Genomic DNA, 23,507 nt, shown 5'->3' on the forward strand with positions numbered 1-23,507 from the left:
AGACGTTTATATTCTTTTGATCAAAATAGTGACAACTAAGTACTCTACGTTACTGTAGGGTATCTACACATTGTTTTTATATTAGGTTTTGTCTGTTAATGAACACAGTGTGAATATGTATCTACCCATTATGCTTATACTACTAGGTGTGCTTCCCATTTTTTCGGTTTTGCTTTAGTTCCTTGTTCTTTGTATATACACATGCTTCTCACTAAATTAGAAAATCATCAAAAAGTTAATTTATTTCAGTTCTTCAATGCAAAGTACAAAATGTGAAGCTCATATTATATAGAGTCATTACAAACAGAGTGATGTACAGTATTTCAAGTGTTTATTTATGTTACTGTTTCTTTGGCTTACAGCCAATGAAAGCCCAAAAGTCATTATCTGAGTAAATTAGAAGAAATAAGAAAAAATATCTGCAAAGGCTTACTAAACTGTTGTGAATTCGCTTTCTGGCCTGCCTCTGGTTACTAGTGAAGGTAGTGGAGCTGGCTGTATTGACAGAGGGGTCGTGAGTTCTCTTTCCGGGCTCCCTCTGGTGGTTACTGGAGGTAATGGAGCTGATCTAATTAACAGAGGCCTGCCACCTGATAATGAGGAGGATTACTGGAGATCTGGAGTTTCTGACTGGATTTAAGACAAATCCCTCTATCCCTGCTGGTGATTTTTTTCCTGCCTCCTGAGGTCTTAGTTTCCAGCTCAGTCCCTGCATGCTCAAGCTAAGTGTTCTTTTGCTATTGTTCACATTTGATCTGGTTTTGTCTATTTCAGTTTTGTGTGGTCAGCTAGCTCTGGTTGGGGCTGTGCTGAATTTCCATCCTTATGTTACTGCTTGTTCCATTTTGCTTTTGTCCCTTATTAGATTGGCCTCTTTTTGCTCTGCTTTCAGAATATACTTGAGTGCTGATATAGTGGGCAAAGTCTAGTGACTTCAGTGTTTTTTCTATCAGATGTGTTGGGCATTTTTTGCAGGGTTTTTTGCGTGATTGCAGACAGAGTGTTTCCTTTCCTGTCCTGTCTAGTTAGTTTGGGCCCCATCGTTTGCTCAGTCTATTTTCCTGCCTGCGTTTGTGTTTTCATTTTGTCTCCCGACAATATGTGTTTGGGGGCTATCTATTCCTTTGGGGTCTGCTCTGGGGCAGTTTTGATTTCCCCTTTCTTGCTTTAGGCTTATTTAGTTCTCCGGCTGTGTCGAGGCGTCTAGGATCATCGTAGGTACGCTCCACGGCTACTGCTAGTTGTGTGGATACGATCAGGGGTCTGCAATCTGCTTAGTTACCCACCTCTCTGGTGTTCTGTGGCTTAGCTTGGTCTTGCTTTCCTCCTTGGTGACCCAATCATAACACTAAACATTTAAAAAGGTCCCTTAGTCTGTTTCAGTAGGCGCCACAATCATGGGGAAGACTGCTGACTTGACAGATGTCCAGAAGGCAGTCACTGACACACTCCACAAGTAGGGTAAGCCACAAAAGGTCATTGCTAAAGAAGCTGGCTGTTCACAGACTGCTGTATCCAAGCATATTAATGGAAAGTTGAGTGGAAGGAAAAAGTGTGGTAGAAAAAGGTGCACAAGTAACCGGGATAACCGCAGCCTTGAAAGGATTGTTAAGAAAAGGCCATTCAAAATTTTGGGGAGATTCACAAGGAGTGCACTGCTGCTGGAGTCACTGCCTCAAGAGCCACCACACACAGGCGTTTCCAAGACATGGGCTACAAGTGTCGCATTCCTTGTGTCAAGCCACTCATGACCAATAGACAACGCCAGAAGTGTCTTACCTGAGCCAAGGAGAAAAAGAACTGGACTGTTGCTCATTGGTCCAAGGTGTTGTTTTCAGATGAAAGTAAATTTTGCTTTTCATTTGGATATCAAGGTCCCAGAGTCTGGAGGAAGAGTGGAGAGGCACACAATCTAGGATTCTAAGCTGATTAAGGCCTAGTGTGAAGTTTCCATAATCAGTGATGGTTTGGGGAGCCATGTCATCTGCTGGTGGGAAGTCCACTGTGTTTTATCAAGACTAAAGTCTGCGCAGCCATCTACCATTAAATTTTAGAGCACTTCATGCTTCCCTCTGCCGACAATCTTTTTTGGAGATGTAAATTTCTTTCTCCAGTAAAACTTAGTACCTGCCCACACTGCCAAAAGTACCAATACATGGTTTAAAAACAACAATATCACTGTGCTTGATTGGCCAGAAAACTCGCCTGACCATAACCCTATAGGGTATGTGTAGTATGTTGGTGTTTTCTATTATAAACAATAATATGTAGAAATTTAATCTGGCCACCAATGGTCACCTTTGAGAAACAGACAGAAAACTCTAGAAACAGGAAATGAAGACTCAGAGACTTTCCCGGGTAAATAAGGAGAAGGAGCTTGTTGGTGAGACTGAGAGAAATCCAGAGCTTGAAGGATTCTTGCTTGGACAGCATGATTCAAAGAAAGCAGCTCCTGTGAGTAAACTGAGAAATGTGACCTGTCACAGACTATGTAGTTACTTAGGGATAGCTAGATAGAGATTGCAGTATATTCATGGACACTCTTGTTACTAAGAATTGCATATGAACTAATAAAGACTTTGTCGAGTCCTGTGTATACTCTGGCTGTGAAATATTACTGGAACTGATTGAGAACTTTATTTGTATCTGTAACAGAAGATTTGGTGATCTAGAATGCTGTTTAATCTGGTGGCTGGATGTCTGTATAACAAGTTCAGTTGGTTATTATTGAAGCATAATCTGTGAAGGCGTATGCTCTGAGAACTCACTAATAAGAAAGTGCACTGTGCATATACTGTGTTTATACTTTGTTGGTTTAATTGATTTATCGGGTATATATATATATATATATATATATATAGATATATGTATATTAAGGGGATAAAGGATACCCGTGTCTTATTGTAATTAAAGCGAGAGGCGGGAGTAAGATTGTATTCCTGAGAGGACAACGTGTCACAGTCGCGGTAGAACCCCGTATAGGCCCGTTACATATAAGGGAGGGAGGGGCATAGTCTTGGGGTAGTCTGATCCCTGTCGGGGAAGCTGGCACTTGGGGTCCCGCAGGCTGCATAATTTGTTCTGTGTGGGTTGTAGCTGTTGTGGCCCATTTCTTGTTGAGAGAGAGAATTCTGTTATTCTTTGCCTCAGTTATAAAGAAAAGTTGGTTTACTTTCATATTGTGTTCTGAGTCATTCATGGCAGCTAGAGTTGAGTGACTTTTGGTTTTTTAGGGTCGAGTTTCGTTTCGTGAAACCCGACTTTTCCAAAAGTCGGGTCGAGCAAGATCGTCCGATTATAGGGAAAAGTCGGGGTCGTCCCGAAACACGAAACCCAATGTAAGTCAATGGGGAATAAAAGTCGGCAGTGAGAGGAGGACAGGAAACACACCTACAGTGCCCATTTGAATGCCAAAAGCATCAATTCTTCTTACTTAAGCTTGTCAACCTTAATTAACTTTATAATACAAGTTACGCACTGAAAAATGGGGGTTATTTGGCTAAAGTTGTGGGGGGGGAGGGCTGGCTGCAGGTTTTCATGTGCCCTGGGCGAAAGAGCGCCCCTTTAACACATACCAATCTCATCATGCTCCGATACCTCAGAGAAATAGCGGTATAGTACAATGAAAAATACCTCACTTTTTACATCTCATGACGAGGCCCATCTATTTCTCCATACAGAATCATTGGTCCCATATAATGTTTGAAACAGTATATGATGAGCTCCACATAATGCTACAGTATATGTTGGTCCCCATGGATGAAGTTCCACTGTCTTATGGGCCCAAATAATGCTCCAAACATAATGGGCCCCATTTCTAATGCTCTAGTGTATAATGGGCCCTGTAAATGCTGCTCCAGTGTCTGATGTCCACCTTTGGAATGTTCCAGTGTATGGTGGGCCCCATCTATTATTCTCCAGAGTATAGTGCTCCCCAAAAATTGCTGTCCCAACATTGAAAACAATCAAATAAGTCTCCTCGCTAGGGAATCCCTGTACTTGTCTGGACTCCACGTCGTCCCCATCTTCCATCTCACTGCACAGTATTTCAACTTTGCAAGTGCTGTGATCCTGAGCAAGCAGGGGGGGCCCACTCGTTGGCGACGGCACTGGCACAGGGCCCCTGATAGTACGGTGGTGTGTCTGATGGCGGGTGGGCCGAACCTGCACTTTCATCTGCAGCTTCCTCTTTGTCACCGTGTAAGATGGAACTGTATATGGGAAGGGTAACCTGAGTTTCATCAGGGTCAGATTCAGGTCGTGTAGCGTGCGAGGGGAATTTAGTGGTCTGGGTCAATGTACCAGCAGATTCATCGAGCAGTGGCTGGGCATCAGTGCACTTGTGTCGCCCCCAGGAGTACGGTCGCCACAGTGGCATTACCTTCTTCCTAGGGAGTGTGATGTCATGCTTGGGAGCAACGAACGATCTCTCTAGCAGGTTAACTGATTGGGCGGCGTTATTCCCACGAGTCATGACCCTCCAAACAGCGTTCATGAAGGCAAAGTGTTTGTTTTACGTGGGCAGTATGGTTGCAAAGCTGAACCTTAAAGGAATGTCCAGAAGGGCACCACCAGGAGTGGAGCCTACGGTTAAACTCGACTCCACCTGGGAAACCTCAACCATGCCAGCTACAGAACAGATGCACACATTGCAAGCTTAATTCCGTTAACGAACGAGACTCCGTCATGCCCCGCGGTCCGAGTCCGGCTTACTAGAGGGACACGTGAGGCTCTGGCACATGAGATTGGCCAATAACTGGTGTGTCATGCCCTTACATGTCCGTGGCTGCATGTGCGCTACACTGAAAAGGCCAGCGTTCCGGAATTAGGCCTAACCGTCATTCCTGAAAAAATGAAAAACTTACGTGTGCAAACCACAGGTGCTGTAGCTTGCTTAACAGCTCGCCAGCCGTTCTCACGCCCAGTATGGATTACACGTGATTGCACAAAGGTTAGAAAGGGTACCGTATCCCCAGATAACATGTATGGATAGCGTACACATTCAAAATATATGTCTATACATCAGGAGGCAGGCTCAGACGGTGTTAGGCCCAGTATGGATTGCACGTGATTGCACAAAGGTTAGAAAGGGTACCGTATCCCCAGATAACATGTATGGATAGCGTACACATTCAAAATATATGTCTATGCATCAGGAGGCAGGCTCAGACGGTGTCAGGCACAGTATGGATTTGACGGCCCAGACTACACAGCGGAGGAGCAGGGAGAGGTAAAGATTGCAAATGCTGGGGCCCTGCCCAAGCAAGGGGGGCCCACTCGTGGGCGTCGGTACTGGCACTGGGCCCCTCATAGTACGGCGGTGTGTCTGACGGCGGGTGTGCACCACCACCGTCAGAGACACTTGATTGCACTATGAAGGACCCTGTGCCAGTGCCCGCTCCCAAGAGTCGGCCTACCCACCTGTCCAGGGCAACGGCACTCGCACAGTGTCGTGCGCTAGGTGGTGACCCCGGCCATGGGGGAGGGAGGCAGCACAGTTAGGGAGTTTTAGAAAGTGGCATATGTTGATGTTGGACATTCAGCTGATGCAAAAGGTGAAATAGGTCAAGTCCCTCTTCTTCCTCCACCTCGTCCAGGAGAGGTCCCGGAGCAGACAATGGCTGAATGTCATCAAGGATTCCCTCCTCTTCTTCCTCCTCATCAACATTGGCTGCAGACGCCTGCTCCTTAAGGTGCATCAAAGTTTGCATGAGCAGACGCATATGTGGGATGCTCATGCTTAGGATGGCGTCGTCTGCGCTTACCAGCCGTGTGCATTCCTCAAAACACTGAAGGACTTTACAGAGGTCTTTCAGCTTCGACCACTGCACACCTGTCAACTCCATGTCTGCTCTCAAAGTGCCTGGCCGTGTATTCTCCCACAAATGCATTATGGCCTGCCTCTGCTCGCACAGCCGCTCCACCATGTGCAGGGTGGAGTTCCACCTTGTTGCAATGTCGATAATGAGGCAGTGGTTGGGAAGGTGGAGCAATCGCTGCAGCTTCTGCATACGAACGGAGTGTACAGGCGACCGGCGGATGTGCGCGCACAGTCTTCGCACCTTCGGAGCAGGGCTGTTAACTCCGGATAATTTTTGAGGAAGCACTGCACCACCAGGTTCAAGGTGTGAGCCAAGCAAGGTATATGGCTGAGTTTTGAAAGGGCTATGGCTGCCACAAAATTACAGCCGTTATCACTAACTACCTTGCCTGCCTCAAGATGTACACTGCCCAGCCATGACTCAGTTTGTCGCTTCAAGTACTCGGCCAGCACCTCGGCGGTGTGTCTGTTGCCCAAACACATCATCTGCAACACAGCCTGCTGACGCTTTCCACTAGCTGCTCGATAGGGGTACACATCGTGTGCAACAGTGGCAGCTGCAGATGGAGTGCTCGTACGACTGCGCTCTGTGGACGAGCTTTCACTTCTGGAGGAGGAGGAGGGTCGAACGCCTACAGCCAACTGTTTCCTATACCGTGGGCTAGGCAGCACTGTCCCACCACCGCTGTCCCCTGAGGACCCTGCATCCACCACATTAACCCAGTGTGCAGTGATGGACACGTAACGGCCCTGGCCATGCCGACTGGACCATGCATCAGTTGTGAGGTGCACCTTTCCGCTCACTGACTGCTTGAGTGCATGGACAATGCGGTCTTTCACATGATGGTGGAGGGCTGGGATGGCTTTGCGAGAGAAGAAGTGGCGACTGGGTAGGTCATAGCGTGGTACTGCATAGGCCATGAGTTCGCGGAAAGCTGTGCTTTCCACCAACCGAAAGGGCATCATCTCAAACGAGATTAGTTTGGCAATGTGGGCGTTCAAACCCAGTGTACGCGGATGAGAGACTGAGTACTTTCTTGACCTACTCATAGTGTCTGGGAGGGTGAGCTGGACTTGAGAGCTGCATATGGTGGAAGTAGCGGTGGACAGGGCGGACTGAGAGAGGGTTGATGATGGTGATGGAGTTGGTGTTCTTTCTGATGGCCTAGAATCAGTCTTTCGTTGATATAACAGTGGGATTCCCTGACTGCTGTGGCCTTTCAACGACACCTCAACATTTGCTGCTGTGTTAACCGGTGGGCTTACAGTGGGGGAAACAATGTAGCGTTGCTGACTACCTTCGTTGTGATCAGTTGCACATGTGGCACTTGAGGTTTGGTGTTGTGTCCACGCTTGCAAGTGCATGCTGGTTAAATGTCTAAGCATGCAACTGGTATTCAAATTTTTCAGATTTTTCCCTCGGCTAAAGGTCTTTGCGCACTTCTTACAGATAACCTTGGCCTGATCATGAGGATTTTGGTCAAAAAAGTGCCACACTGCACTCTTCCTACTTTGGCAGACATTTTGCGGCCTAGCACGCTGTGATCTTTTGACCCTCTGGACAAGCTGTCCAGCAACTCTTTTGATGTTTGGAACCTGTCTTTGGAGTGCTCCAGGCCTGCCAGATAACAGCTGTTGCGATGTCGATGTCTGCTGTGGATGCTCCTCATCTGAGCTATTGGAAGCAGCACCCTCTTCCCCCAATGGATGCCAATCTGGGTCAACAACTGGGTCATCCATCACCTCCTCTTCTATGTCATGTGCACCTTCCTCTGTGTCACCGTGTATGGTGGTATAGTGTGCGGGAAGGGGCACCTGAGTCTCATCAGGGTCAGAATCTGGCTCTGTACACTGCGAGGACAATGTAGTGCTCTGAGTGAATGTACCAGCAGAATCATCCATCAGCGGCTGTGCATCAGTGCACTCCATGTCAGATTCATCTTGGCCTGGGTAATTCACCATTTGACTTGATAATCCAGGCATGGTATGTGAAAACAGCTCCATGGAGTAATCAGTAGTATGGCCTGCGTCATCCTTCAATCTTGGTTGGGGTGAAGGACACAAGGAAAGGTGTGGTTCATGAACATGAGCCTCCAATGACGACTCAGTGCTTTTACTTTTTACAACTGAAGAAGAGGAGGTGATAGAGCTGGAGGCTGAGTCAGCAATGTAAGACAAAACTTTTTCCTGATGCTCTGGCTTTAAATGCGGTTTGCCAACTCCTAGAAAACTAAGCGTTCGAGGCCTTATGTAGCCAGACGATGACGCAGGCTCAACACCTCCTGCATTCGGTGCTATTTTGCTCTTGCCACTACCATCAGATCCACCACCAACACCATCATTACCAGCTGCCAACCCCCGCCCAATTCCACGGCCTCTTCCACCAGCCTTCCTCATTTTTGGTAGAAATGTAGACAAAATCCAACAAACTATATAGTAATGTAAAACAAGGTACAAGGTGTCTATAGGACAGGGGAGATTTTGAATTTCTGCAGACACTTGTGGACACTGGACACTTTTGGATTGTGTGAGGCCCACTGAATATCTGAGCGCTCTGTCACAGGCTCGATGGCACAGCTGTGACCAAAGTGACTAGAGGATAAGGGAGATTTTGAATTTCTGCACACACTTGTGGACACTGGACACTTTTGGATTGTGTGAGGCCCACTGATATCTGAGCGCTATGTCACAGGCTCGATGGCACAGCTGTGACAAAAGTGACGAGAGGATAAGGGAGATTTTGAATTTCTGCACACACTTCTGGACACTGGACACTTTTGGATTGTGTGAGGCCCAATGAATATCTGAGCGCTATGTGACAGGCTCGATGGCACAGCTGTGACCAAAGTGACTAGAGGATAAGGGAGATTTTGAATTTCTGCACACACTTGTGGACACTGGACACTTTTGGATTGTGTGAGGCCCAATGAATATCTGAGCGCTATGTGACAGGCTCGATGGCACAGCTGTGACCAAAGTGACTAGAGGATAAGGGAGATTTTGAATTTCTGCACACACTTGTGGACACTGGACACTTTTGGATTGTGTGAGGCCCAATGAATATCTGAGCGCTATGTGACAGGCTCGATGGCACAGCTGTGACCAAAGTGACTAGAGGATAAGGGAGATTTTGAATTTCTGCACACACTTGTGGACACTGGACACTTTTGGATTGTGTGAGGCCCACTGATATCTGAGCGCTATGTCACAGGCTCGATGGCACAGCTGTGACAAAAGTGACGAGAGGATAAGGGAGATTTTGAATTTCTGCACACACTTGTGGACACTGGACACTTTTGGATTGTGTGAGGCCCAATGAATATCTGAGCGCTATGTGACAGGCTCGATGGCACAGCTGTGACCAAAGTGACTAGAGGATAAGGGAGATTTTGAATTTCTGCACACACTTGTGGACACTGGACACTTTTGGATTGTGTGAGGCCCAATGAATATCTGAGCGCTATGTGACAGGCTCGATGGCACAGCTGTGACCAAAGTGACTAGAGGATAAGGGAGATTTTGAATTTCTGCACACACTTGTGGACACTGGACACTTTTGGATTGTGTGAGGGCCACTGATATCTGAGCGCTATGTCACAGGCTCGATGGCACAGCTGTGACAAAAGTGACTAGAGGATAAGGGAGATTGGATTGCTTTTAAAAAAGCAGTTTGCAGAGCAGTGGGTAAACAGCAATGCCAGCCTGTCAGGAAGCCTTAAAAGGCAGCCCAACAACCAACACCACTGATACACCACAATATAGCCTCCCCTTGCACTGCACACACAGTGACTGGTGTGTTGTGCAGGCCAAATCGCTAGCAGCAGAAGCAGTTTTTTTTTCTTCTCAGCAGGACAAAAAAAAAAAATTGGGATTGCTTTTAAAAAAGCAGTTTGCGGAGCAGTGGGTAAACAGCAATGCAGGAATGTCAGGAAGCCTTAGAAGGCAGCCCAACAACCAACACCACTGATACACCACTATATAGCCTCCCCTTGCACTGCACACACAGTGACTGGTGTGTTGTGCAGGCCAAATCGCTAGCAGCAGAAGCAGTTTTTTTTCTTCTCAGCAGGACAAAAAAAAAAAATTGGGATTGCTTTTAAAAAAGCAGTTTGCGGAGCAGTGGGTAAACAGCAATGCAGGAATGTCAGGAAGCCTTAAAAGGCAGCCCAACAACCAACACCACTGATACACCACTATATAGCCTCCCCTTGCACTGCACACACAGTGACTGGTGTGTTGTACAGGCCAAATCGCTAGCAGCAGAAGCAGTTTTTTTTTCTTCTCAGCAGGACAAAAAAAAAAAATTGGGATTGCTTTTAAAAAAGCAGTTTGCGGAGCAGTGGGTAAACAGCAATGCAGGAATGTCAGGAAGCCTTAGAAGGTAGCCCAACAACCAACACCACTGATACACCACTATATAGCCTCCCCTTGCACTGCACACACAGTGACTGGTGTGTTGTACAGGCCAAATCGCTAGCAGCAGAAGCAGTTTTTTTTTCTTCTCAGCAGGACAAAAAAAAAAATTGGGATTGCTTTTAAAAAAGCAGTTTGCGGAGCAGTGGGTAAACAGCAATGCAGGAATGTCAGGAAGCCTTAGAAGGCAGCCCAACAACCAACACCACTGATACACCACTATATAGCCTCCCCTTGCACTGCACACACAGTGACTGGTGTGTTGTGCAGGCCAAATCGCTAGCAGCAGAAGCAGTTTTTTTGTCTTCTTCCCTGCCTAACGCTCTCCCTACAGAATCAGCAGCAACCTCTCCCTATACTGAGATCGGCAGAAGTAAGATGGCGGTCGGCGTGCACGCCCTTTTATACCCCCTGTGACGCCCACCAAAGCAAGCCAATCACTTGCATGCCCTTCTGAAAGATGGTGGTGACCCCTGCCTATGTCATCACGTTGTCCACAATGTCCGTGGATCCTGATTGGCTGAAAAAGAGCGCAAAACAAACTTTTGAAACGCGACTTTGGTGCGTAAGTCGCCGACCTCGTGGCCGACCCATCCTAGGGTCGGGTTTCGTTTCATGAAACCCGACTTTGCAAAAAGTCGGCGACTTTTGAAATTTTTCGACCCGTTTCGCTCAACTCTAATAGCAGCGCCATATTCCAATCCCGAGCAACGTATCGGCCGTTACATATGTGCCCACGGTCAGTATCAGGCAACGCTTTGAGCGCAGCACATGTCCGCTCCGTCCAAAATGCTGCCGGCTTTTAAACGCAGGTGATTACGCATGTGTTCATTGAACCGTGCGGAATCACCGCACCCAATACATTGCCCTGGTGATATTTATCTTGTGGAGACTGAGCATCTCCACAAGATAAATAGTCATACTGCAGTCGGCTAAGACATGCTGCATGTGCATCTACGCAGGGAAGTCGGAGGTGTCCCTGCACTCATAGTGGAGATGACATTTCATTAAATCCATCCATTATGCTGTAACATTTGGACACTGCGGGTTGGACGCTGCGTACATCCACAGCGATGAATGACTTTTACGCTCTTTTATTTACTTACAGCAGGGCATTTGCTCATTGTTTTTTGTCTAAGTTTTGAGCACAGTAAGACTAGCTAACTCTCAGATGCCAACCTCCATAAGTTTTCCTTTCATCCTCTGCACCTTTCCTTAGGGAACAGTACATATAGAAATATTCTAGAAGTAATACTTAGCATGCCACCTGTGAAATCAACGTCATAGGGAGGAACAGTAGAGATCTTGTGCAACTCTAATAGTCTCCAAACAAAAACGACTTACTGACTAATTGAATAATATAATGGTGACCAATCACTAAATAAGAAGCATCTCACCTGAAGCAGCTTAATGTCAAATCGCTTTGCTGACTTGTGGTACTGTTTCGGATGGAAAGATTCAATAACCTTTATCATCTGACTTTCTGTTTCATTTGTTTTTAATGAATGGATCCCAAGAGAAACCTTTGTTTTATTCACTTCCCTGAAAAAAAACATACAGTGATTTCTCAGTTGCTCATTTTGCTTTTCTCTCCATTAAATTCTTCTCTTTTCTCTGCTCTATGTAGAGGCAGCAAGTCTCTTTTCTGTGCAAAATCAATTTCCTCTTCCTCTCCTGACCCAGCTGCTCCCTCAGGGCCGGACTGGGACAAAAAAGCAGCCCTGCCACACAAACCCCACCAGCCCACAAACTATAACACCCCTCACCCCGATCAGTGAATTTTGCTATACTTTGTCATGCCCCTCACTCTCCTAAAGGAGATATTTGAAGAGCCACATGTGAATGGCGCCAGAGTGCGTATGATCGACCACAGCTGCATTTACATGGTGCTCTACAGAGCTCCGGTTTTCAGGATCATGGAAGTCCCAGCAGTCGGATCTCCAGCAATTGGAAAGTTATCCCTATCCAGAGGAGAGGGGATTACTTGGGATAATCCATTTAAACAGCTTTTCCAATATTTTATTTTTATTTATATAGTAATATTGAAAATACTAAACCAACATTGACCCGTCCAAAGTCCAATGTCGCCTCTTCGACAACAGGACAGGAGAAGTGGTATTGTGCAGTGTATACAGGGCCGGCTCCAGGTTTCTGTGGGCCCCGGGTGAAAGTCTCAGTGGGCCTCTTTAACACGTACCACAATTCATAATGCACAGATACAGCAAAGAAATATAGGTATACAATGCCAAAGATTTCACTGCTTTATTAGCCCATGTGGCAACATTTCAGTTCCACAGCAGACAAAGGTTATGTTATGGATCTGAAACGTTGCCACATGGGTTATTAAAGAGTCCGCCACTTTTTTCAAAACTTATCGGAGGATAGGAGAAGTATATACAGCTCCACAGTATATACTGTGTTAAGGAATATTGAGTGCCAGTGTATATAGTGTGGATTCCATACTATATACTATATACACAGCAACATACTATATAAACATCTGTACATTCTATACTATATACACACAACTCTACATTATACACTATATTAAGACAGCATTATACTATATACTATATTATGTTGCATATATCATACAGGTGAGTGCTGTATATACATTATATAGTTGATACTGTGACTGGTGTGTATAGGTGCAGTATCACCTATGTAACATATCTACTGCAGTATCACCCATATATTGTATTTATAAGTCACAGTATCCCCTATATAATGTATATAGACTGCTGTATATACATTATATAGGTGATACTGTGAGTATACACAGATTTAGCAGCCAGTATCACCTATATAATGTATATACAATATACAGGTGATAGTGCAAGTGCTGTACATACATAAAACAAAGTTTCCATATTGGGACTCACCCAGGTCCCTGAGATGGGGAGGATGAACAGCTGAGATGCGTCCATCGTTGGGCATGCACAGGAGCGGGTCTCTGGCTTGGACAGTAAGTAGAGCAGGAAACAAAAAAAGGGGGATATACAGCACTGGCGGGGACAGGCATCGCCGGGGAGGCACAGAAATCACAGGAGGGCACATGGCTGAAGGGCACAGAGATCACGGAGGGTCACATAGCTGGAGGGGACAGAGATCACAGGGGCACAGAGATCACAAGGGAGCACAAATATCACAGGGGGGCACATAGGGGGCACAGGAATCACAGGGGTGCACATAGTTGGGGCTACAGATCACAGTGGGGCACATAGCTGGGGCCAGAGAGATCACGGGGGCACATAGCTGGGGCCAGAGAGATCACGGGGGGAACATAGCTGGTGCCATAGAGGTCACGGGGGGGCACATAGCTGGAGCCACAGAGATCACGAGGGGGCACATAGCTGGCACCAGAGAGATCACGGGGGGGCACATAGCTGGAGCCAGAGAGATCACAGAGGGGCACATAGCTGGAGCCACAGAGATCACAGGGGGCATGTAGCTGGAGACAGAGAGATCACAGGGGGGCATGTAACTGGGGCCACAGAGATCACAGGGGGCATGTAGCTGGGGCCACAGAGATCACAGGGGGGCATGTAGCTGGTGCCACAGAGATCACAGGGGGCACGTAGCTGGAGCCACAGAGATCACGGGGGGGCACATAGTGGGAGCCAGAGAGATCACAGGGGGGGACGTAGCTGGAGACAGAGAGATCACAGGGGGGCATGTAACTGGGGCCACAGAGAGATCACAGGGGGGCATGTAGCTGGGGCCACAAAGATCACAGGGGGGCACATAGCTGGAGCCACAGAGATCACAGGGGGGGACACATAGCTGGAGCCAGATAGATCACAGAAGGGCACATAGCTGGAGCCACAGAGATCACGGGGGGGCACATGGCTGCAACCACAGAAATCACGGGGGACACATAGCTGGAGCCAGAGAGATCACAGAAGGGCACATAGCTGGAGCCACAGAGATCACGAGGGGGCACATAGCTGGCACCAGAGAGATCACGGGGGGGCACATAGCTGGAGCCAGAGAGATCACAGAGGGGCACATAGCTGGAGCCACGGAGATCACAGGGGGCATGTAGCTGGAGACAGAGAGATCACAGGGGGGCATGTAACTGGGGCCACAGAGATCACAGGGAGGCATGTAGCTGGGGCCACAGAGATCACAGGGGGCATGTAGCTGGAGCCACAGAGATCACAGGGGGGCACATAGCTGGAGCCACAGAGATCACGGGGGGGCACATGGCTGCAACCACAGAAATCACGGGGGGCACATAGCGGGGCCAGAGAGATCACAGGGGGGCACATAGCTGGGGCCATAGAGGTCACAGGGGGGCACATAGCTGGAGCCACAGAGATCACAGGGGGCACATAGCTGGAGCCACAAAGATCACAGGGGGTCACATAGCTGGGGTCACAGAGATCACAGGGGGTCACATAGCTGAGGTCACAGAGATCACAGGGAGGCACTTATCTGGGGCCATAGAGGTCACAGGGGGCACATAGCTGGGGCCATAGAGATCACAGGGGGTCACATAGCTGGGGTCACAGAGATCACAGGGGGTCACATAGCTGGGGCCAGAGAGATCACGGGGGGCACATAGCTGGAGCCAGAGAGATCACAGGGGGGCATGTAGCTGGGGCCAGAGAGATCACAGGGGGTGGGGGGGCACATGGCTGAAACCACAGAGATCACGGGGGGTCACATAGCTGAGGTCACAGAGATCACAGGGGGTCACATAGCTGAGGTCACAGAGCTCACAGGGGGGCACTTATCTGGGGCCATAGAGGTCACATGGGGGCACATAGCTGGAGCCACAGAGATCACAGGGGGTCACATAGCTGGGGTCACAGAGATCACAGGGGGTCACATAGCTGGGGCCAGAGAGATCACGGGGGGCACATAACTGGAGCCAGAGAGATCACAGGGGGGCATGTAGCTGGGGCCAGAGAGATCACAGGGGGTGGGGGGGCACATGGCTGGAACCACAGAGATCACGGGGGGGGCACATAGCTGGGGCCAGAGAGATCACAGGGGGGCACATAGCTTGGGCCATAGAGGTCACAGGGGTCACATAGCTGGAGCCACAGAGATCACAGGGGGTCACATAGCTGGGGTCACAGAGATCACAGGGGGTCACATAGCTGGGGTCACAGAGATCACAGGGGGTCACATAGCTGGGGTCACAGAGATCACAGGAGGGCACATAGCTGGGGCCATAGATGTCACAGGGGGCACATAGCTGGGGCCATAGAGGTCACAGGGGGGCACATAGCTGGAGCCACAGAGAACACAGGGGGCACATAGCTGGAGCCACAGAGATCACAGGGGGTCACAAAGCTGGGGTCACAGAGATCACAAGGGGTCACATAGCTGGGGCCAGAGAGATCACAGGGGGGCACATAGCTGGTGCCAGAGAGATCACATGGGGGGCACATAACTGGAGGGCACAGAAATCACAGGGGGAACAGAGATCATGGGGGGACATATAGCTATGGGGCACAGATTACAGGGGGTGGGGCTCATAGCTGGGGCCATAGAGATTACAGTGGGGTCACATAGCTGGGGCCATAGAGGTCATGGGGGCACATAGCTGGGAGGCACATATTTGGGGGGGCCACAGAGATCACAGGGGGACATATATATCACAGGGGGCACTTAGCTGAGGGGCACAGATCTCCAGCAGGCAGTCACAGAGCTGCCGGCACAGAGATCTCTCTGTCAGCAGCAGCTCCTCTAGTTCCGGGACAGTAGCAACTAGAATGGAGTTGATTGTATGAGGTAATGATGTCACTGGAAGGGGCGGGACTAGCGCTGTCTAGATTGGAGTGGCTAAAATGACGAGGATCACAAAAAATCAACTCCAATCTAGACGGCGCTAGTCCCGCCCCTTCTGGTGACATCGTTACCTCATACAATCCACTCCATTCTAGTTGCAACCCTCTTGCCGGCAGATTTAAAGGGCCGGTGGACAGAAAAATGGGCCGGTAGTCGGATCAGCGGGCATCACCGGCCCACAGCCCACTACGATGGAAAACATCGCGGCCCAGTGGGAAAATGCCCGATAAGTTACATTTGCCAATCCGGGCCTGTGCTCCCTCTTCCCCACTGCCAGGGACTTTTGCAGTCACTTGTGACTCATGCAGGGAAAAGAGACCTCATGTTTTTACATAGAGCTTAGAAGGATTCATCTAATCAGTTGTTAATCTCGTGATGTCACAGAACTAATGGAAAAGGGAACAATCAGCTGGGTAGAAAGGCAAAATGAGCAATTTTAAGTACACAGTGCTATATAATTTGATGATTGCAATAAACTAGGAGGATATAAACTTTGTTGTAACTACTTTTTTAAAGGACATCTGCCTTTAAAGGACATAAACCACCTTTAGTTGCAGAAATGGGAATTTACACCTGCCATAAAAATTGTGCGTATGAGCTTTTTTCTCTCAGCCAAGAGAATGCACATTATTCTACTTCCTGTGGGCATTGACATTACTGATTTACTGTGTATGTCATTTAGGCCATTGCCCAAAATAGGGAGAGTATTGCATAAGTTCCAGAACTGGAAGACACGGCATATGTGTAAGATTTCAGAACAGATCACTGCACTGATCAAAATGATACCACACTTACGGAGGGGGATAATATATGATTTCATGATTGTAAAGATGAAGCAGTTACCAGATTATTATCTGATAGAAGAATGTTCAATTCTTCACATACATAGATGATGTAAAAGAGATAGATAAATCGACACATGGATACACACTGTACATAGACAGGTCTACTTACGTTCTACAGTGAGCTGCAGTTAGCACCCAGTTGGGTTTGATTAGACCGCCGGCACACATTGTAATGTTTTCCAGGGCAGTAGCTATGAAGGCCATGTACGGCCTAGAATGTGGATACACTTCATCCCCATTTATTATTTTCATCCGGCCCCCTATAAAAATATAATCATCAGGTAATGCTTGTAGTCTTCCTTTGACAAAGGTTTCCTCAGAATTTTCCCAACCTGTATGGCATGTGTTAATGCAGTGGTGGTGCATTAGTACAGCATTTGTCACAGGACTGGGGCAGAAAAGCCTTGCCACACAAACCCTTGGCATGTGAGACAGATTAACTTACATTTCTAATTCATGCAACATGTATGAGCAAAAATAAGTTATTCAATACCAGCTTCACCTCTCAAACATCTGCATACATTCATACCTTCCAACTTTGGACGAACAGAAAGAGGGATAAATTATGCCATGTGCACACTGCGCACTTTCAGATTTTGGTCACACCCATGTCCACACCGCAATCCACACCCATTTACCATTTTTCTATTCCCTGGCAGGAGTAGTAGTAGTAAGAGGAGTGGTGTCAGTGAGGGACATTCAGCAGATGCCCGAGACAGCAGGGCATAGACCTAAATCCGGTTCTGTCCGCTGTATCTGGGACAGCAGATCAAATCATGGGACTCCGGTCCAGCATCTACATCAGTAATATCTGGAGGCTGGATGGGAGGCCTACAGATCTCTAAACTTCTGGCATCCCTGGTGTGACTTTTGCTTACACAGGGATGGTGGGATGTCACATCATCTGTGCGTCCTGCTCATGTCTAGTTGGGAGCCACCAGAACTTTCTCATCTTTATGTAGCTTCACTTTATTGCATCTAGCTTCTGGTGTCTATAAGGCTGTGTTCTGCTTTATACCTGCACTGAAATCGCATCAAATAAGGAGAAAAACGCATAAAAGAAACACAACAAGCACGCAATAATCAGAGAAGATTGTTATTACGCTGTCTGGTGTTGACACCTGCAGAAAAAAAGCAGCAGAAAGAACGCAGCATTTATGCAACGTGTGATCACGGCCTCAGCATTACATTTTTATTGCATATTTTATGGGTTTAATAGAGAAAAATATCAATCATGCCATTTTTTTATTCCATTTTCCGATCCCTGTAAATTTTCTGATCGCTGTGTTGTGCGTGTCGTTATGATTACAGGGACATCAAATATGTAAAAAGGAAAAGATTAAGATTTACAGAGATCACAAAACCTGAGTTTTATTGGTGTAAATAGAGTACAACCCAACCTGTGAGTTAAAATGCCATGGTTATAAAGGTAGATAAAATCAGGCAGTGAAACCCTGAATCATGAAGATTGTTATTGCATCGTGTGGTGGACACACCTGCAAGAACCATATGCCATTTACCGATCCTGTAAATAATCTGATCGCTGTGTAGTGCGGATTGTTATGAATACAGGGACACCAAATATGTCCATATTATGTGCTGATGTTTGATGTTTATTATTTAATAACAATGTAAAAATTACATTTTTTTCATTATCAAGTGTTTTTCATTATTTTTTGCAATTAAATATAATGACAAAAACTCTCTTTCATTCTCCCTCTTTAATACAAATGCCTAAAAATACACTGCTGTGTATAATGTATCTGTACAATTTGCCTGTGAAGTCATACTCTGCAATACAGATCAAGTACACAGAATTCTTCCCATTACATCACTAGAGCTTGTGGCGCAATTGCTTTAGTTTCTGCCTGTAATGTTGAAAGTTGTGGGTTAAAACACCAGGGAGACTCACAAAAATTGAAATTCTTTTAAGTGCTTTTCATTATTTTTAGTAGTTTTATAGTAAAAAAATCTGACTTTTTCCTAACCTTTAGAATACAGGGAACATGGAAATACATTGATATATACAATGTATCTCTATATATAATAGAATGATCGGCTTCTGAGTTCATTGCCTGCAATACTGGTCAAGATTATGAAATGTTCCAATCTACACAATTGTGGTCTTTGGCTCATAGGTAGCTACAGCCTGCGAACATGGAGATGTGAGTTTGAGTCCCAGGAGACCTGAACACAAGAGAGGGGTGAATATTATAATTTATTTCATTCACTGAACAGAGAGATGCGGTCCTGCCCCTCAAGGAAGAACTGTAATGAAGTAATGAAGACGTCAGAGAGAAGAGAGGTGAGTATCGGAATCCACGACAAAAGTTCTCAACGGAGACGTAGAGAGAATCAACGAGATTCTGGCCAACTTCCTGCGGCATTTCACAAATGCACATTATGAGGATTGGGTTAAGCTCATACCATGGGCGGAGTTCTCCTATAACAACCACATAAGTGAGTCTACTGCAAGTTGTCCATTCTTTATTTTTTTGGGGCAGCTGCCAGGAATCCCCTTTCCGGTGTCGGCTTCTTCTGGCGTATAACAGTCGATGATCTTACTAAGGATTTCTAAAAAATATGGAAGGACACTAAAGCCACTCTAGAGAGATTGTGTAAGCAATATGAAGAGGCATGCAGATAGTAGATGCTTGGATCCACCTTGCTTTCATCAAAGAGATAATGTGTGGTTATGTTCTAAGTACATCCGTCTTAAGATCCCATCCTACAAGTTAAACCCTCGCTTCATCAGTCCCTCTGAGGTCATCAAACAAATTAATGCTGTGTCCTGTAAGTTGAAATTGCCAGCCACCTTAGGCTATGTACCCACGTTGCAGAGATGCTGCGGAAATTTCCACAGCATTTCCGCAACTCCCGCCACTGGGAAAACGCACGGAATTCACTTGCGTTTTTCCCACGAAAACAAGCGTTTTCATGCGTTTTTTGAGTGCGGAATTAAAGCGCATTCCAAGCGATTTGAAGCATTGCTTGGAATGTAATTGACAGGTTGGTCACACTCGTCAAACATAGTGTTTGACAAGTGTGACCAACTTTTTACTATTGAGGCCGCCTATGCAGCATCAATAGTAAAAGATAGAATGTGAAAAATAATTAAAAAAAATAAAAAATCGTGATAAACTCACCTTCCGGCGTCCTGTGTAGCGTCCCCAGGCCTCAGCGATGCTCCCGATTCCAGCGATGCCTTGCGACAATGACCTTTGATGACGTAGCGGTCTCGCGATACTCTAGCGGTCTCACGAGACCGCTACGTCATCACAGGTCCTTGCCGCAAGACATTACAGGGAACAGGAGTTGGCGGGAGCATCGCTGAGACCTGGGGACGCTACGCGGGACGCCAGAAGGTGAGTATAACCCGATTTTTTATTTTTTATTCTTTTTTTTACAGGGATATGGTACCCAGGGCCTGGAGGACAGTCTCCTCTCCTCCAGGCCGTGGGTACCATCCGCACATGAGCCGCTCACTTTGCGCATGGTGGACATAGCCACATGCAGAAAGTAAGCGGATCTCATGCATTCTTATGTGTGCGGAATTGCGGAATCATTGCGATTCCGCAAAAATAATGAGCCTCCTGCATTTTTTTCCGCTATGCGATTCCGCAGCGGAAAAAATGCAGCATTAGCACAGCAGGTGCGGAATGCCATAGGAATGCATGAGGTGCGTTCTGTATGCATTTTCGCAGCGTTTTCGAAGCGAAAAATGCATACAATCCACAACGTGGATACACAACCTTACAGCTACCAATTCCTTACACGTCTCCTGAAGCCAGTCATCTTGAGCTCTGTTTTCAAGAATACTGGTGTCACCGTTTCTCCCATCAGCTCCAAGGATGTCTTTGAAGTAAAGAATATCTTAACCTTGAAGAAGGTGTGAGGAAAAATGTTTTTCTCGATTGGGAGTGATTTGGACCTGAAGAAAGGTTGTGAGAGCCCAAAGAAAATACTCATGCCCCACTTCTTCTACAGAAATTTATAGCAAGCTTGAAGAAAAGGGGGTGTAAAGGGGAGTGTACTGTTACAACAGTGCAGGCGCCCCTGCACGTGTCCCCTTCTTCCCCCTGCAGGGACACTGACATTTTCACTTACTCGTTCTCGCTCCCCCGGCGTCTCTCTCCTCCCAAGACCTGTGCACGGCACACAGGTCTCCTGGGACAGTGTTTAGGGCATTCTCTCCCTGATTATTAAAAAGGGGCCATGCAGCCAATGGCTTGGAAACATTAGGGTTTGTTTTTTTTTTTAAAAAAGGTGTAGTCAGCTCACCACAAACTGTGTGCGAATTCCTCTCTGCTGACCTTCGCCAGTATGGATCCATGTGAGCAGACTGAACAAAAAGGAGAAGAAATCCAGAGATGCTTAGGACAGCTAAAATATATAGTCTTTAATTCAGCTTGAATAAAAACATAATCTGGCACAATTTGTCAGGTACACTGCAAGTAGAAACTGATCAACGTGTTTCGACCGAGGTCTTCTTCTTGATCTGAGATCATGGAGTGGAGACCAATTACTAAAGTTTCGGGAGAGGAACGTTGTCCCATTCTTGTCTGATGTAGGATTCTCGATGTTCCGCAGTCCTTGGAGTTTGCTGAATTTTTAATATCATAGTGCACCAAATGTTTTCTATTGGTGAAAGTTCTGGACTGCATTCCCCCAGGGTAGCGGTTCTGGATTGTGTTGATATATGGATTCCTCTGTGCATGACAGAGCTTTAACTTGCATCTGTTGTTTCCACGACAAAGTGTGTTCACATAAAATGATTTCTGGAAGTATTTTTAAGTCCATACAGTGATTTTCATGACTTAATCGTGCCTGTTTCTAATACAGTGCCACCTGAGGGCCCGCAGAGCATGAGCATCCAATATTGACAACAGGCCTTGTCTCTTTTGCACATGGATTTCCCCAGAATCTTTAAACCTTTTGATGATGTTATGTTCCTTTGATGGTAGGATATTCAAAGTCTTTAATTTTTAGATTGAGGAACATTTTTCTGGAATTGTTCCACAATTGTTAGATGCAGTTGTTCAAAAATGAACCTCTGACCATCTTTGTGTCTGAGAGACTCTGCCTCTCTAACATGCTCCTTTTATACACAGTTATGTAACTTAGTTGAATTTTTGATATGTGCTGTTGCCATCAATTTCTAAATGAGTTAATTTTTTCAAACAAAGTGGAAAAGTGTCTTTTAACTTTTGATCTGTGCTCTGTCGTGAATAAAATATAGCAATAGCGAAATTTCCAAATCATCTTATCCTTATTTATCCATGTGTGACATGCAATGAAATACCAGCCAATCAAATAAATGCACATTTATTTGAGCCATAGCCTATAGATTACTTTCAATGTAAAGTAGCTGAAAAGTATTCAATTACAGTACATTATATATTAGAACTCTGATACAGTAATCACTTACAGTTATGAGAAAAATTCTTTACTTACCGTCGCAGATCATAAAAGTAGCTGCAAGGAAAATGTAGCAAAAAGGCGTCATGACTTGTACAGTATATTCCACCTGGTTAATAGAGTATTTACTTGGAAAAAAACTTTGTCCACTTATATTTTTCAAATGTAAAATTGCAGTCCCCGTCCTCATATAAATACTGCAAAGTGTAGTTATTGGGAAACACTTAAACAATGGTCACCCACTGCTACATGTGACTGTGGCAGTTATCTGAGATTAAGATCTGAAGCCACAAACAATAAGAAATGTACAACACAACGTATCAGCTGAGAAACTATTCTACAAATAAAAATGCATGAAATTATTCCAAATAGATTACATAATCAAGTTGCTAAATTCCATGCAGCTATTATCATATTCTCAACATTTGGAAATAAAAAAAAGCAAAGGAATGCAATGCCTGACCAATGAGCTAAACAGATTTTCACTACGAGTGATCTACTGCAGCAGCAACAAAAAATAACTAAAGGAAATGCCATTATAAATATAACACTTTATTAGCAAATCATAATCGTATTTTCTAGATAGGTAATCACAATAGAATTAAAATGGCCATTGCCTTGTTACACTGATACAAATCTGTCCAATATTACTGCACAGTATATCAGATGGGCCGGGTGGACAACAATGTGAGCAGCTTCATCTTACCTCAGCACCCTTTGAACAGGGTTGGCCATTTATATGGTTAAACCTAGGTGAGCCATTTATATAGATACACCTAAATAAAATGGGAATGGTTGCTGATATCAACTTCCTGTTTGTGACACATTAGTATATAGGAGGGGGAAAACTTTTCAAGTTGGGTGGTGACCATGGTGGCCATTTTATAAATGGCCTACCCTGTATATCTAGTATTAGAACAGAAATACATGTGAACAGCAGTGTGAGCAGCCTCTCCTTACCTCAGCACCCTTTGTATATTGAGTATTAGAACAGAAATACAGGGTGGACAGCAATGTGAGCAGCCTCTTCTTACCTCAGCACCCTTTGTATATCTAGTATTAGAACATAAATACAGGGTGGACAGCAATAACAGCAGCCACTTCTTACTTCAGCACCCTTTCTATCTAAAGTTTTAGAACAGAAATACAGGGTGGACAGCAGTATGAGCAGCCTCTTCTTACCACAGCACCCTTTATATATGTAGTAT

The 23,507-nt window shown here is 46.0% G+C and overlaps 1 protein-coding gene across 1 annotated transcript in view; it reads right to left on the bottom strand.

Annotated features, from left to right (window-relative positions):
- Positions 1 to 22,527, bottom strand: part of LOC141072652 (granzyme A-like) — a 64,324-nt gene extending 41,797 nt beyond the window's left edge. The window contains exons 1-3 of the mRNA XM_073559950.1: positions 22,336 to 22,527; positions 16,991 to 17,141; positions 11,632 to 11,776 (exon numbers count right to left, since the gene is read on the bottom strand). Coding sequence (XP_073416051.1) covers positions 11,632 to 11,776; positions 16,991 to 17,141; positions 22,336 to 22,489 — 450 coding nt within the window. The 5' untranslated portion in view covers positions 22,490 to 22,527. The remainder of the gene's footprint in view (positions 1 to 11,631; positions 11,777 to 16,990; positions 17,142 to 22,335) is intronic.
- Between the last annotated feature and the right edge of the window lie 980 nt (positions 22,528 to 23,507).

The sequence above is a fragment of the Dendrobates tinctorius genome, unplaced genomic scaffold (genome assembly GCF_039654945.1).
Source record: "Dendrobates tinctorius isolate UK_male_01 unplaced genomic scaffold, ASM3965494v1 ptg000285l, whole genome shotgun sequence".
NCBI classification, from domain to species: domain Eukaryota; kingdom Metazoa; phylum Chordata; class Amphibia; order Anura; family Dendrobatidae; genus Dendrobates; species Dendrobates tinctorius.